General features: G+C 32.6%; 1 protein-coding gene across 1 annotated transcript in view; it reads left to right on the top strand.

Moving 5' to 3' along the window:
• The first annotated feature begins 270 nt into the window (after window positions 1-270).
• Roe1 (grpE protein homolog, mitochondrial Roe1) overlaps window positions 271-16,368 on the top strand; it is a 44,099-nt gene continuing 28,001 nt past the window's right edge. Inside the window, exon 1 of the mRNA XM_089087518.1 lies at window positions 271-376. Coding sequence (XP_088943644.1) covers window positions 312-376 — 65 coding nt within the window. The 5' untranslated portion in view covers window positions 271-311. The remainder of the gene's footprint in view (window positions 377-16,368) is intronic.

Raw genomic sequence — 16,368 nt, 5'->3', positions numbered from 1 at the left:
TCTGGACCTGTATTTCGAAATCACTTGCATCAGAATTCAGTAAATTTTTTCTAGATCCTGACAAGAAGCATTGTGAGGTTGTGGAGATGAATTTATTATGAAGCAGAAATTTGTCTGGAGAGCTATGTTTGTTATATGAGCTGACCGCTCATGCACCTTACACAGATATACAATTTCATGTGTTCTGAAGTCACTTTGCAGAAATATAGACAAATGAAGATGGGCCTTCAGTATTGTCATATTTTGTCATTTCTTGAAGAAATAATTGAACAAATGGTAGCATTTGAAAAATTTTCTATCACAATTTATAAATGTCGAATTTGCAAAGATTTGGAGTGACTCTGCTGAATTCTGCTAAAAATAGTGTATTCAGAAGGTTTGTAAAAATATTTTTTGTATTCAAATATCTATTGGAAATCTTGTTAAGATATCACTTTGATAAAAACAATGTAAAAGGTATAGGTTAGCCTAGGGCAGAAATAAGAAAAGAAAAAAAGGAAGATACCATTAAATTCTCCGGTAATAGTTTCTGTTTGAACCAAGTCCTAATGCCTCCCGCTTAATGAGTTTAAGCAGTCTTGGGCTAGGTTAATGCTGAAGTTTGTGGGGTTTGTTTGTTTGTTAGGCCTATTGCCTTCTGTGTTTATGTCTTACCAACAGCTAGTTAATATGGTAATAAGATTGAAGAGTGGCTCTCCTCAAGGGAGCACTATAATAACAAATAATATCATCATTTAATTCCTCTAATAGCCCTACCCTCTTTCTTAAATAGGCTATATTTTTGCTAGGCTAGGCTACTCTGATAAAAGCATGTCCCCTTCTGCATAGTCATCCCGGTAAAATTCTACTTTAGCTACTTATGACTATCTTAGAAAGGGGTTAGGTTAGGAAAATGAATCTTTCAGGGATGGGTCTACAGGCTAAAGTATGTCCCGGGAAGGTATTTTGAAGTACCTACCTCCACCCCTTCTCCCTCTAGAGGGTCCTGACCTTTGATGACCTTTAAAAATCTGTGGGTTATAGAAGTGAAACCTTGCAAAATAGATCTTCTGGTTAAATGAAGCATAACAAAATTGTTTTCAGCTTCACAACTTTACTCAATCCCAATTTATAAGGTTTTAAAGATATGCAAATACATTTCCTAAATTTTGAAAATAAAACATTGATATGGATTAAAATTATGCTCAAATAACTGACATTACATTTTCAGAGCTAAAGCCACAGAAAAAGAAACTGATAACTGAAAATTAAGGTAAAATGTTGTTTTGTCAAAATTTCAATGGGTAGACCTGTTATGTAGGTAAATTTCAGGACCCTCTAGAAAGAGAAGGAGTGGAAGTATGTACTTGAAAATACCTCCTGGGACATTCTTTGTCTCGTGGACCCAACCCTGCTTGTTTCATTTTCCTAACCTAACCCCTATCCAGGATACTCAAAAGTAGCTAAAGTAAGACTTTACCTTTATTACTTCACAGCCTATCTAATGTAGATCAATAAAACTAGTACAAATAAACCAAATAATTATGTTTGCCTGTGTTTCTAGGATTTTAGAAAACTGGAGTTTTACTGGTAACACCAAAGCCAAGAATAGAAATAGGAATATTGAATTGGGAGTCAAAAATGAGTATATAGCCTAGCTTGACAACAATAAACCAATCTGTACAGCTTTTCATAGTCTTACACCAGTTGTGACATCACTAATTTTCAGTATACAAGTAAAATTATCTTAAAAACATAAGCATAAAATTAAATAATTTTTTAATAACTGCAGTCATTGGATGGCATACAAAAATATTGGATTGATTTATGAGGTAACATTTTGATGTGGCCAGCTATAATACCAATAGTGAGTAACATACAATCCTTAAATTGTAGGAACTGCGGGTACAATCCCATTATCCAGCCTCTTGGCTTAATCACTATAGATTGACAATGATAAAACTCATTTTGTAATGTGTTAACTGTTGTAGAGCAGGCAATGATAGCAAGGTTTTCATTGCATATACAATATTAAACCGTGTTTTTTTGGATTTTAGGGGGGAAGGTACCTAGGTTAGGTTTGGTTACGTATTTTATATATCCAATGCTTTACCCCCTACCCCCTCCCCCCTAATTTGGAAATATATAGCCCAAATTTGTTTATAAACTATTATATATTCATCCTATTTTATTTTATTTCATTAGCATCAACCAAACTTGACTATTTAGAGGCCCAGATAATGGGATAGTACCAAAATATGCTTTAGTATTGCTCAAAAAGAAGAACAAATAAGCCATAATATTAACTCTGGAAATCCTGTTATTTATTTCTATACAACAAAGAATTTAAAGTTATGACACAAATTCTAAAGCTAGTCTATAGTCCTAATACTATCAAGATGGCTTTACTTTGAACTTGTCTACAAACTAATCATAACATGTCCTTGTCCAGTGGTGGATCCAGGGGAGGGGTAAGGGTGGCATACCCCCTCCCCCTAACATAGTCTAAAATAGTGTAATTTACTTAATTAATGCAAGTTTGTGTTAATTAAACTTGCTCCTAATGTGAGTTTATTGGATCAAGCCATTTTGCCCCCCCCCCCCCACCTAAAAATCCTTGATCTGCCACTATCCTTTTCAGAATCAAAATGAGAGAAAGTCATTGAACTGAGCCATTGTGCAGAGATGATTCCAAATTAAATAAAAAAAAAAAACAATAATAAAGCAACACTCCTAAAATGACTTATTTTTAATCTGTAAAAAGTGTCCTTAATTGGTGGTAAATTTCTAGTGGGCTATATAATTTAGCTAGGATGAAATTGAAAATGTCATTTGATGCTTTTTTATGCTCTTTCATTATTCATATAAAATACCTTTGGGGCGCCTTTAAGGACTCAAGATGCAATTAGCCCCAAAAGCAATTATTGAATTATGAAAGAGCATAAAAAAGGCACCAAGTGGCATTTCTACTTTCATCTTAGCTAAATTATATGGTCCACTAAAAATTTACCTAATTGGTTTGCTTTTACTGTACCAAGACTCCTATACTATTTTGTGTTTTCAGTAAAGTGCTAATTTTCTATAATCCTAGAAACATAAACAGTTGGTTCATTTGTACTAGTTTTATTGATATGTTTTTTTCAAACAATGCTAGGAATTCAGAAAAACTTCGTTTTTTTTTAATTAATCTTTGTCTGTTTTTGATTTAAATTTAATGTAGAAAAAACACTGCCATCATATATATTTTTTTTTTGTGTGTGTTCGGACCACACCATATACAGAATAATTTCTGTTCATTCTTAGTTTTAATGTTGTTCCTTACTTCCAGCTGGTTTTTGTTTTATTTAATTTATGACAGTTTTTGTTTTATTTAATTTATGACAGTTAATGTAGAACAAACACTGTCATGATCTATTTTACTTTTTTCAATGGGAGGGGAAGCCCCCCTTCATATACAAAATAATTTCTGTTTGTTCTAAATTTTGATGTTGTTCTTTACTTCCAGTATATGGATTTTTTTATTTAATTTGTGTTGGTTTTCAAATAATGCCAGGAGATCCCCCTCCTCCCTGTAAATTTTATCCAGGAAAGTTCCCCCAGAAACTTTATTTCCCATGGAAAACTCTTCCCCTGGAAAATCTCACCCTAGAAAACATCCAAATATTGGTACTTGTCTATTATATAAAACACACTTGAGAAGTGAAGTTTGGCAACAATAAAATATGATGAAAATAGAATACTTAGTGAAGTTAATTTCTGAATTATTAAATTGGGAGCTTCAGCACTGGCTGACCATCTCAAAGACTAAGAAAAGTTCATTATTAATGTGTTTCTTGACCTAGTTCATTTTAGTTCATTATTAATGCAATTCTTGAGGACACCAGTTAGTTTGCTTTGACTAGTGATAGAATATAGTGTCTCACCATGGATGCACAAGAATCATGTCAGATTGTTGGAAGGGCTACAACACAACTTAGCTGGAACAAGCAGGTTTCACTTGTTTGAAAGTGAACTACAAGAATAATTCTGTTGACCCAGAAACTGGCACCTCTACCCAAAAAGCAGTGAGGATGTGGGGTTCTGCAAAGTGGAGGAACAAACAGCACCAAGGTACATCCTGCCATCACCTACATTCATACTTAGTAGAGTACATGTGGCAGTAAAGGCAGAAGGCTGAGTTCATTTTAACATGACTCTTGAGGGCATTTCTGCATTCTGGGAGCCTATTTCCAAGTTATAGTTTTCACAATTTTGCTAATAAAGTATTGTATTTTCATCATATTTTTTTTCAATAGGTGAAATAGGTTTGGTTACATTAAAATAGGATTTTTTTAGGTTTCGTATTTAATATATGCTATGCTTTATCTCCCCCCCCTAATATGCAAATATATAGCCCAGATTTGTTTCTAAACTGTTATATCTTCATCATAATTTTGTTTTATTTGATTAGCATTCACCAAACGTCACTTCTTGAGTGTGTTTTATATAATAGACAAGTACTCAAATATTTTGCAATTACAAATACTAGGCTATATGTGAAACCCTTTCTCTGGAAACAATGGGAACCAAAAGAAACAATGAACTGACAAATTTGAATAACGTGATTTAATTTTTTTTTTCAAAATACTAAAAGAAAATGTAAAACAAAAGTGAAGTTTTTTTTTATCCAGAAATTATCAGAAAAAAAATCAATCTCAAAATTGCCCAAATTTTGGTGGTTAGTCGTAATTTTTTGGCGTAGTAGGAAAAACAACTTTGGTTAAGAATTATTGTATTCTGCATTAACAATTACAGGTTATCCACATAATCATGTAGAAGGCACAAAACCATGATTGAAAAAAAACTTTAAATACTTGAACCTTTGATGTAATAATTCAAAGTCCAAGCTCTACTGACTGAACTACAAACTCTATTAATCTAATGTAATCCATTTGGATTTTGTAGGACCTTAATTGTCTAACTTACAGGCCTTTTTCCAGGGACTGTGGAGTGTCAGCTTGTCACCAAAAGTATGGTTATTGGACCTTCAGCTATACTGAAAAAATTGCTATCTCATAATTCTGATTGGATGACTTTAGGGGGGGGGGGCGTGCTGCCCTCCAATCCTTTTGATTGCTTAAAAAGGGCACTAGCAATTATAATTTCTGTTCAAATGAGCCATTAAACATCTCTTTATGTTGTTGTGGTACCTTGCTAGCCCTGGTTAAAAAAAGGAAAACAACGACACATCTGTGCTACCCATGCAAAAAAGTGATTTTCTTTGTTGTTCAAGGTGAGGGACTAGTGGCGTAATTCGGTCAAAATACTGGGGGGGGGGCAAGGTTGAAGCCAATTTTCCCAAGTCAAGCAAAAATGACAGAAAAAACTGAAAAATGAGCCATTTGGTGCCATGAAAGTAGTAGGAAAGTACTACAAAGATACTTTATTGTAGTATAAAGGTAGATATATACTAAAGAAAACTGATCCATTTCTGGTGTTGCTTAACTTATGCAAGCTTATCTTAGTTTTGACAAGATTTTTGAAGAAACTAAATTTCAGCTGAGGGGGTAAACTTGGGTCTGGGGACAAACCAAAGTCTGGGAGGGGCAATTGCCCCCCCCCCCCCCTGCCTCAGAGAAAATTACGCCCCTGTGGGGCATAATTTTTGACCATACTGATTCCAATGGTGCAACTTTGATTTTGATCTGATGCCATTTTCAAGGGGTTTCAGGCTCTTTTTAAAAATCATCTAAAATTTGTTTTCGCAATAAACTTTTACTTTTAAGACTAACCAAAATAAGCTACCATTCCTGAATCAATGTCAGATGCCAATTTTTCCTCATTAGGCAGTTTTATCAAAATGCGCTTTTCAACTTTTAATAACTATGGGCTGAGGTTTGCTCTTTACTAGTCTGCAGCTACTGCTGCAACCATGATAGAAGGCACAAAACCACCTTAAAAATCACCCAATGCCAGTATGCCCAATATGATACATGTGATACCAATACACCCAATACCAATATGCCCAATACCACATACAGCCCTTCCCAAGGGACTATGGAGGTTCTTATCATCATCAAAACTATATTTATTGGACTTTTGAACTATGTTGAACAAAATGGCTATTTTGAAATTTTTATAGGACAACTTTGGGGGGAGGGCGCTTGCTGCTCTCTAATCTTTTTGGTCACTTAAAAAGGGTACTAGCAAATTTAGTTTCCATTCAAATGAGTCATTAAACATCTCTATGATATTCTGGTCACTTGCTAGTTCTGGTAGAACAAAGAAAAGAAAAAAGAGACATCAGTGCTACCCAAGCAAAAAAGTGATTTCCCTTGGTGTTCAAGGTGGAGGACTGTAATTATCCTGACAAAGGTTTCCGACCATGCTGACCTTCCAATTATGTACTTTCTGTTTTGATCTGATGCCATTGTCAATGGGTTTCAGACTGTTTTTCAAAATCATCATAAACTTGTTTTTGCAATAAACTTTTACTTTTAAGATCAGCTGAAATAATAGCACCATTGCTGATCCAGTGTCAGATGGCGATTTTTTCTCACTAGGCAGTTTTTTTTTTCAAAATACTTTTTTCAACTTTTGGTTACTATGGGCTGTGGTTTGCTACTGCTGCAACCATGATATAAAGTCTAAAATTGAGGCTGTTGAGAAGGAAAAATGTCAAGAAAACAATTCTTACTTCATAATACAGATAATAATTATAGATTACACATTTTAATTCCCCCCCCCCCCCCTAATGTGCATATATTCAGCCCAAATTAGGTATTTCCCACATGACTTCAGGTTTTTTACTTCAACACAGTTGATTCAATTTATGGGCACATAGGTTGATGCACACCGAAATGCATAGGAAATATATAGTTTGGGCTATATATTTGCACAATAGGAGGGGGGGGGGTAAAGTATTGTGGAGCTGTAGTTGAAGTGTGTTAACCACAGTTATTCTGCATATTATGATGTAAGGTTCATTTTCTTCACATGTTTCCTTCTCTTAAAGTCCAATTCTAGATTTATACCCAAATAACATATGTGTATATTCTTTACATTTCTTGATGCATTGGGTTTCTTTGTACAAAGGTAGGCTACTTGTATTCTTAACCTGTCCTATCCATTATCTGATTATAAGATAGTTGAGATCAGCTAGAAGAATATATTATTGAAAAGCAATTTCAAAATAGGATGAAAAATGGAAGGAAAACATAGAAATCTGATTAATAGAAACATGCTGCATACCATAGCTTCTCTGGTGGATCCAGGGGGCCAGGGGAGGGGGGATGTGCAACCCAATGTTTTTTCTGGCATCCTCTTTCTCTGTTTTTCTTTAGAATAAATCTGTCAATTTGGTCAATTATTGGCACCTTTGTCACATTCCCCCCCCCCCCAAGATTTTTTCTCATTGGCACCCTTGTTTCATTCACCCCCCCCCCCCCAAGATTTTGCTCTAGATCCATCCCTGCATAGTTTAAAGTAACAATGCCATAGTTTATGTTTTCTTTTAGGTACCACTAGATAATGGTGGATCTCCTGAAGGAAACATTGTAGAAGAAAAAGAGCAGCATCATTCAATCCCTTATTTTAGGGTATTTTACAATTAGTTTTAATTATGACATATTATTATAGTACAAAATAGTGTAAAACAAGGAATCAAAATTAAAAGTTCTAGTGTCTTTTTTATGTGACTAAAAAGATTGGAGTCAACAAGCACACACACACACACACACAGACATAACTTAGGGATATGTATACATGGCTATCCATTCAACTGAAGCTTCCGCCAGATAAAAATGTGCCTCCAATTCCTAGGAAAAGGCTCATACCAGTCTTAAAGGGCGCTCAACAAGGTGCAATTTCTTCCCCCAATTTCTTCAATAATTATGCCCTTGAGGTTCAAGACCAATGCCCCTGCTCTTTAATTTTGGCATCTACTAAGCTGTCGTTTGTGTGCTACGCGGATGATATTCTGAATCTCAGTTGTATGCTACTGTGAGTCAGTGAAATTTTTGCTATCCTTCAAGATGGATACCTGAGGGTTGGGCTTCAGTTCAATTTGGCAAAGTCCAAAATAGTTTTTTTTTAACTGGACGAGTCCTATACCCCCTTCAATAGCACTTGGGAGCTCAACGGTTTAGCCTGCTGATCATATAGTATACGTGGCCTCCCCATTGGGTCCTCTTTACGTCACACTAGATCTCTTCTCATCGAGCATCTTAACTGTTGAATTTCAGCATCTTAGGCCTCTGTTGTCACTTGCAAGTTCTGCTTCAATTGTCATCTCTTAGCTAGCCTGTTCAATGCAATAGCCCTCCCCCATATATTGTACATTGCCCCATTTTGGAAAATATTTACAAAATCTGAAAAGTCAAAAATCCGTTTGCTGTTTTTCTGTTTTGCAAAATATTTACTACGTCTACCACCTTGGCACAGAAATTCACCTATAGAAAAAAAATACAAAATTACAGACCCAGAAATAGCTATCTCTCAAGTTATTGGAAAACATAATAGAAAAGTAGCTGGTCATGAGGTAGGCCCACTTCTAGTGCCATAGCTTTGTCTGCTGTTTTTTTTTTTTTTTTTTTTTTTTTTTTATGCATGAATATGTTGATGTTGTATGTGTGAATTTGCTTTTGCTTTGTTTGATTTTGTTTTTATTTTGTTCTTGGATTATCTTTGTTTTTATTTTTTTATTATTATTATTTTATACTTGATTTGTTTATAATTGACGTTCTTATTTGATTTTTATTGGTTTTGTTGATATATGTCTCATGCTATTGTGTTGTGAAGTTGTTGTGATGTGTATTATTATGGTAATTTGGGTGTTTTAGTCGTGGAAACCATTATTCTCCATTTATAGGGAAGATAAACTCTGGCCCTAAGGTAGGCTAACTTTGGTAGTGTGCCTTAGGCTATGACTAAACTACTGAGGCGTACCGACTGGATATGTTCGAGAGGCTAAAGGTAGATCGTAGAGAGGTTGTCTAAATTACAATACTTTTATTCAATTTACACATAATAATAACAGATATAGATATTCTACTGGGACTGGCTGTCCCAAGTAGACCACAAGTCTCCGAAACTACAATAATATAAAATAAGATACTTAGACACTTACAATGATAAGACAAGGTTCCGAGGTATTTCTAAAAACAACGGACCAGAGGTCAGTCGGCATAAAGTTAGTATCAGATCTAAATCTTCCGATCAAATGTATCTTTTATACGTTTTTCTAAACCACACCTTCCTTTAACCAACCCACATAAATGCTAGGAAGTGGTAATTTCTCAATTTCCCGTTAAACAGAAACTTGGCAGGATATGTTCCTTATCTTAATAAAAAGTGGTATTTGGAAACTTTGTATTTGCGTCTTAATATATTTTTACTAAATTAATAATTAACTAAATTAGAAAGCTTTACCCCAATACTACCCATTCAGAGAACAATTGTCCCAATTCTCAATATTTTACTTTTAAAACAACTTAATTTTGTTTACAACTATTATGCTGCCAACTTTGGGTCATTATGTGCATATACCCTCAATGGGTTTCCTTAGGGTCATGTTTCTGGTCCAATATAGGCCATGTTCATTTTTTTGTCGAAGTATTTCAATTTGAAATTTATCCTTGTTTCCTTTTTACTCTGCCTCTACGACTGAAAATACTCTTTTTACCCTTTTTCATCTTCATTTTCTGTTTTAGCGGCTTCATATGCATCTTCTTGACCTAAATTGACTTAGACTTAGTATTATCAATATCACTTAAATTACATTTCAAGTTATAATATAAATGCTTATCAGTTATTTTAGTTTAAATGTAATTCCCATTAATAATTTAATTTATCTGTGTGATGTGGTTGATATACCGTTTATTTTTCGTTTTAGAAATGCCTTGGGTAAATTACACATAACATTTTGATTTTTTTTTTTTTTAATTTTCACATATTCTTCCAGCACAAAGCATTTTCACATATTTCAATAACATAAGCCATTTGGGCTATTTAACACAATATCTAGGCCTAAATTAAGTTCTGATTTTATCTCACTTTTTGATGAACTTGTAGTAAAGTCTGTAAGACTGCTATAGTTTCCAACATATCAGTTGATCAAGTATGGTTTGGTTTCTGATGGTATGAGATGATAGTATCAGGATACATTTGAAGTGGCTTCAAAATTTGTTACTTTCCAAAAATGTGTCAAAATATGATTGAAAGAAAAATAGATCCCAAAGGATGCTACAAACATTTGATTTCCAAAAAAATAGCTAAGGCTGTATCTAAAATAAATATTCACATTAGAATATATATAAAAGCATAATGTTTTACATATATATTAGAAAGAAACACTCAACTTCGTAAAGTTTAATTACTTTTATTTACTTTTCTCTCTTTTAATTACTCCAAAAATAATATCCCGCTTAAATCGAAACATTATGTTTCTTTCAAACTTAATACTAAACGGATTATTTCAAAATAAAAATTATTAATACGTTATATGTAAATGTTTGACTCGAGGTCAAACATTTACATATAACGTTAAATCACTTAAAGTTAAAACTTAAAGTGGATAAAAATATTATATATATATATATATATATATATATATATATATATATATATATATATATATATATATATATATATATATATATATATATATATATATATATATATATATATATATATATATATATAAGCATGTGTAATAGCTTACATAAGTTTTTTTTTTTAATTCGCAAAACTAGATAGGATATTTAACTACTGTTTAAAACTTAAAGCATTAAAAAAATAATACACGGTATAAATAAGCATTGGAATTAATTGCAATGATTGTTTTGTTAATTGTTTATGAAGTATTAATGTAGAATACTTCTTGAATGATATAAAAATAACAAAAACACAAATACTCAACATTTAATTCACTATATTTACATGGATAGTTTAGGTTATATATATATATATAAATATATATAATATATATATATATATATATATATATATATATATATATATATATATATATATATATATATATATATATATATATATATATATATATATATATATATATATATATATATATATATATATATATATATATATATATATATATATATATATATATATATATATATATATATATATATATATATATATATATAATATATATTAACCGAAGTTATGCTGATACTTAATTGTTAAAAACAAATAATAATTATGTACCCTAATAATTTATTTAATCTCTGCAATATTTGTTCTTTTTACAACTTTTAATTGTCCGTCAAGACTTTTATAAAGTCCGTCAAGACTTTTATAAAGTCCGTCAAGACTTTTATATGATAAGTCCTAACTGCAATTAAAATATTTACAAAACAAAAGCAACTCCAACAAATAGATTTATGCACTATAACTGATAAGTATGATTAGCCTCTATTTAAGGGTTTGGCAATAGTTCATATAGCATGATTTTGCTATCAAAATTTACATATTTACAAATTTTTTTTTGTATATGATAACAATTCCATATTTATAAAGAGTTTTGAAAATACATTTATAATTGTATATATTTTCCCAACAGTTCAGTTCAGTTCATTTATTTAACATCAAAATACATTTAACAAATATGCCAATACCCGCCCCAAGAAAGATACCAAAAAGCACTTGCGACTGGGCGGGTAAATACAACTCATTTACTAATTAATGATTAAATATAAAAAAACAAAAAAAAAAACAAAAAAAAAAAAAAAAAAATTGATAATAATAATAATAAAAAAACAAAAAACACTAAAAAAAAAAAATCAATCTCTCATCAATTCATTTAATAATAATAATAATAAAGATAAATAATAATAATAATAATAAAGAGAAAAAAAAAATAAAAAACTATGAACCTTGACGTAACAAATAATTTTTCAATTTATTTTTAAATAACCCCAGGTGCTCAGCCACCCGAATGCTCTCCGGAATAGAGTTCCACACATTAGGTCCTGAAAATGTAGTATGGAAGCCGGCCCTGGTTCCACTTCTATTCGGAACGATGAAATCACTAGCATGACGAGTTTCATAATGGTGCAGAGACCTATTGTCATTAAAATAATCACGAAAAAGCTCTGAACTAACATCATTCCAGCATTGATAAGCAAAAATTCCTATTTGGTAGTCTCGTAGCTGGCCTACATTCAACACTTGCAACTTGTTGAAACAAGCTGAAGTGTTATTTACACCTCCAACATACCCACCAATAAGACGCATCGCTCTATTTTGAAGAGTCTGAACACCTTTAAAATTCACATAAAAATTACTCGCCCATAACATACAGCCATGCGAAGCATATGGGTGAATCAAAGCATGTTATAAAAGTAATAAAACTCTCGGAGGTCAAAAATTTTTAAAACGACGAATCGCTCCAAGGCCACGTGCAACCTTTGCGGCAACAACATTACTGTGGCGTTTCTACGAAAAATTACAATCAATGTAAAAACCTAAGTACCGGATTTCTTGAACTTGAACTACAGGCATAATATTAAACAGAATTCTACCATCAATATCACTGGGCTTGCCTAATCTATAATATACAATAAAATTAGTCTTTGTAATATTAACTGATAACCAACTCAAACTAGTAAAAACATGGAAATTTCTCAGAACACAATTCACTTTCAACACGAGACTATCCAAACAACGACAGAAAACGTAACTGCAGTGTCATCAGCAAATGACTTTAAGCAACAATCTGGAAGATAAAACCTCATACTATCCACATAAACCAGATACAGAAGTGGACCAAGGACCGATCCCTGTGGCACACCACACGACACTTGATAAGGGGAAGAAAAATCATCATCAATCATCACTTTAATAAACCTCCCACACAAATTATCAAACCACTTCAAACTAACTCCTTTAACACCTAAGCATTCTAATCTTTGCAATAAAATTTTAAAATCTACTGTGTCAAATGCTTTCCTAAAATCAAAAAATACTGTTATGGGGGATTTCACCATTTACTAAACAATTATTTACAAAATCAACAAGATAAATGGCAGCATGGCTAGTGGAATGACCTTATCGGAACCCGAATTGGGGGTGTCACTGAGTAGGCTATGTTTTGAGACATGGTCATATAGACGGCGATGAATCACTGTTTCTAAAATTTTTGACAATAAAGGCAGCATCGATATTGGTCTCCAGTTACCGGCATTTGACCTGGCACCCCCTTTGTAAAGCGGGATAACTTTAGCTTGCTTCAACGCTTCTGGAAAGGTCCCCGTTTCCATAGATAAATTAATAATATGGAGAATACATGGTAGTATATACATTAAAACAGCTTTAACAGTTCTCAGATTCACGCCATCTATACCAGCAGAATTCGATTTTATATTTTTCTCTATTTTAATCACTTCATCACTTGTACACTTTTCAAACTGGAACTCAACAGTATCTCCACGAGAGTCCACGAATTACTCGCTCAGAAAATTTTCCCTGTCACACCTTACACTCTCTTGAACAGACGAGCCTACCTGAGAATAAAACTGGCCAAAATGATTCGCGACTACATTTTTATCACTCACATAACTTCCGTTTATATCAATGCAAGGCGACTGACTACTTTTCTGATTTCTCATAAACTCATTAATAACCTGCCATGTGGCTTTGGTATCTCCCTTACTATCAGAATACTTTTCTTCAAAATACTTCTTCTTTGCTTGCCTTCTCATACTGTTCATCTTATTTCTCACTCGCTTGAACTCTGCAAAATCTGCGTCATCCTGACTATTAAGATATTGCTCATATAACAAGTTCCTTTTTTTTATCATGTCTATTATTGCCTCCGTAATCCACGGCTTGCGGGGATCGTCCCTCTTTTCAATATATATATAGCTTTTCCATATACGACTATATACATTTTTTATCTTTGTTTTACCAATTTGGTTCTATTTCGAACCCACTTGTTTCATTAACTGTCATTAGCTTACTATATGCCTGTTTGTTTATTCAGACTTTTGAGCTTTTTAATTCTTTTCGAATTTTTTTAGTGCTTGAGACAGTTTTATAATGTTTTTGTCTGTAATCTCTCTTTTTTCCAGCTTTAATGTCCTTTTGGTATAAGGCTCCATTTACAGTTTAGATCTGATAAGTAAAAAAATTTTGCTGTTCACCTTATACCTCTTATGCCATTATCAAATGGCTCTTGCCTGTACTCTGAAGGTTTGCTTACCAGGGCTGCCTTCTGGTAGCTCCTTATAACGTTTCCAGGTCCTCTTGTCATCAGCTACAGCTAAAAGGACTATTATATTAGCTACATATATACATAGCTACAGCTAAAAGGACTATATATTCTTTTATCAGAAAAGTGGCCCTTCTGCATAAAAATACCTGGGCTTCATGGCGCACAGTAATTTTTAACACACATAACAAATAGTAACCTAAGCACACAGGTCTTTATCATTAGTGCTACTCATTTTTTACTTATTTGGTACATTTTTTGTCGTAGCTTTGTTCAGCAAGTTCAGTAAGTGCGTATAACAGAGTGTAACTGACTCCATTCAGTTTCTTTACCTTTTTAATTTCGTTTGGCTATATTTTCAACTTGAACCCTTCTCTTTTTTTGATTCGTTATTTCAAAGGAGCCTACTGGTTTTTTCAAGTCTTTTCTGCTTTTTCAGTATAATAGGTCTTTCCTAAGCCCATATTTATGTTTCATATATTTTTCAAAAACCCTTAACCAGTTTTTATGCTGATTGCCCTTCTATGGTCAAATTCATTATCTCCATATTTTAAGAGGTGGGGGGGGGGGTGTCTAATTTTTGCAATCTGTATTTTTGAAATTATTCAAATTTTTTCTTGGAAAGTTTTTGTGTTAGAAAAATACTGTAGTTTTTCAGCTAATTTTTTTTTAACACTTTTAATTAAGTTTTGCCCCGCATTTGCTAGTTCTCATTTCTTCCTTAAAATACAATTTTTACGATATAATGGTTGCCAATTTTATCCCAGCTTTTATTACTATTTTATTTGCCAAAGAGAGATACAATAATTCCGTTGCAAGGCTAAATAACTTTGAATTCGGTGCTCATTATCTGTGGTTAATTGATAAGCTTGAATCTAGGAGAATTACAAGAATGGATTTCTGTTCATTACTGCGAGTTTTCTTTTGTTGTGTAAAGCTGTATTTTATTTTCAAAGAAAAAGTGGATACTGTTTAGTTTGTGTTAGGGTTCAACGGATTGGGATTTGGGAGTTTGGGTTGGCACAGGTGAAAACCAATTGTTTAAACTAAGATTCTTCTGTGCCAGTTCGTTTTCTCAGATCCAAAACATCGCTAGAGTTAAAATTATTATCTTGAACTACTGTCGTTTGCTTGTGACGATGAGGTTTAATTTTTGGTTTATTTTTAATGGATTTTGTCCTTGGCTTTTACCTCCTGTTAAGTTTTTAGGTTATAATTTATTTTTCATATCGCTTTTCACTCGTTTTGCTTTCTAAGCTTATTCTAAGTGTTGCTTAAACTTTTATAGCACTTCTTTAAATTTTCTTTTTTTTCGTTTTATCTTTTGTAACTAATAAAAAACTATTATATTAGACTATAACTAATTATAATAAGATTACAGTTAGCTTATACATGTCCGGATTCATGTAAACTCTCCCTGTATTTTCCTATTATCATTTTTTTTTAAATTTATTCAAAACAATTTTTTTCTAAATTCGACTGAAAGTGTCACCTCAGAGTCAAAGGTCGGTAGATGCATTGCATATACTTAACAACGAGAGACCAGCAGTGATTGAGCTCACTCCAAATTTGCTAGCTTCCAATGACCCCATTTAATTAAACTACCCTCCATCGTTTTTTTTTTTTTTTTTTAAATTTTCCCCCCAAAATTTATTTTTTCGATATAAATATCAAAAGAATCGCCTTTTAATGCTGATTCTAAATATGTGTAATTTAATTAGTTTCACTACACCTATTTAAAAGTTACGTGGCCTTACTTAATTTCTTTTATGAAACGGAGCCTAATTCGTTTTGACAAGTCTTGACATTACACTGTCCGGGAAGTTTTATCTCGTATTGGAAACAAAATTTTTGCAGGAAGCTATGATGTCACTTCAGGTCGGAACTAATAATTTAGCGTCAGAACGTGACGGTAATAATTTTTACTGGCGATATATATTTGAAGGAAAACTTGATGTTATTTACATACCGATTAAAAAAGAAAATATATATATTTCTTTAGTGGCTTTTTACTCGTTTTATTTTTTTTAATTTTTTTTTCGTTATAATTGTTTTATTCAAATATTAATATGCTGGGTGCTACGCTTGTTTTGCCTTTCTCCGTTTCCTGGTCCGAGTTTTGGGCTCCAAATTTTTGCTTTTCTTATCTATAATTTTTGCAAGTTTTTCTGTGGTCT

This window comes from Artemia sp. Qi Xiang Cuo, chromosome 4 (genome assembly GCF_049724085.1).
Source record: "Artemia sp. Qi Xiang Cuo chromosome 4, ASM4972408v1, whole genome shotgun sequence".
Classification (NCBI taxonomy): domain Eukaryota; kingdom Metazoa; phylum Arthropoda; class Branchiopoda; order Anostraca; family Artemiidae; genus Artemia; species Artemia sp. Qi Xiang Cuo.
The sequence above is the reverse complement of the archived record's forward strand: the minus strand, read 5'-3'. Positions and strand labels throughout refer to the sequence as shown.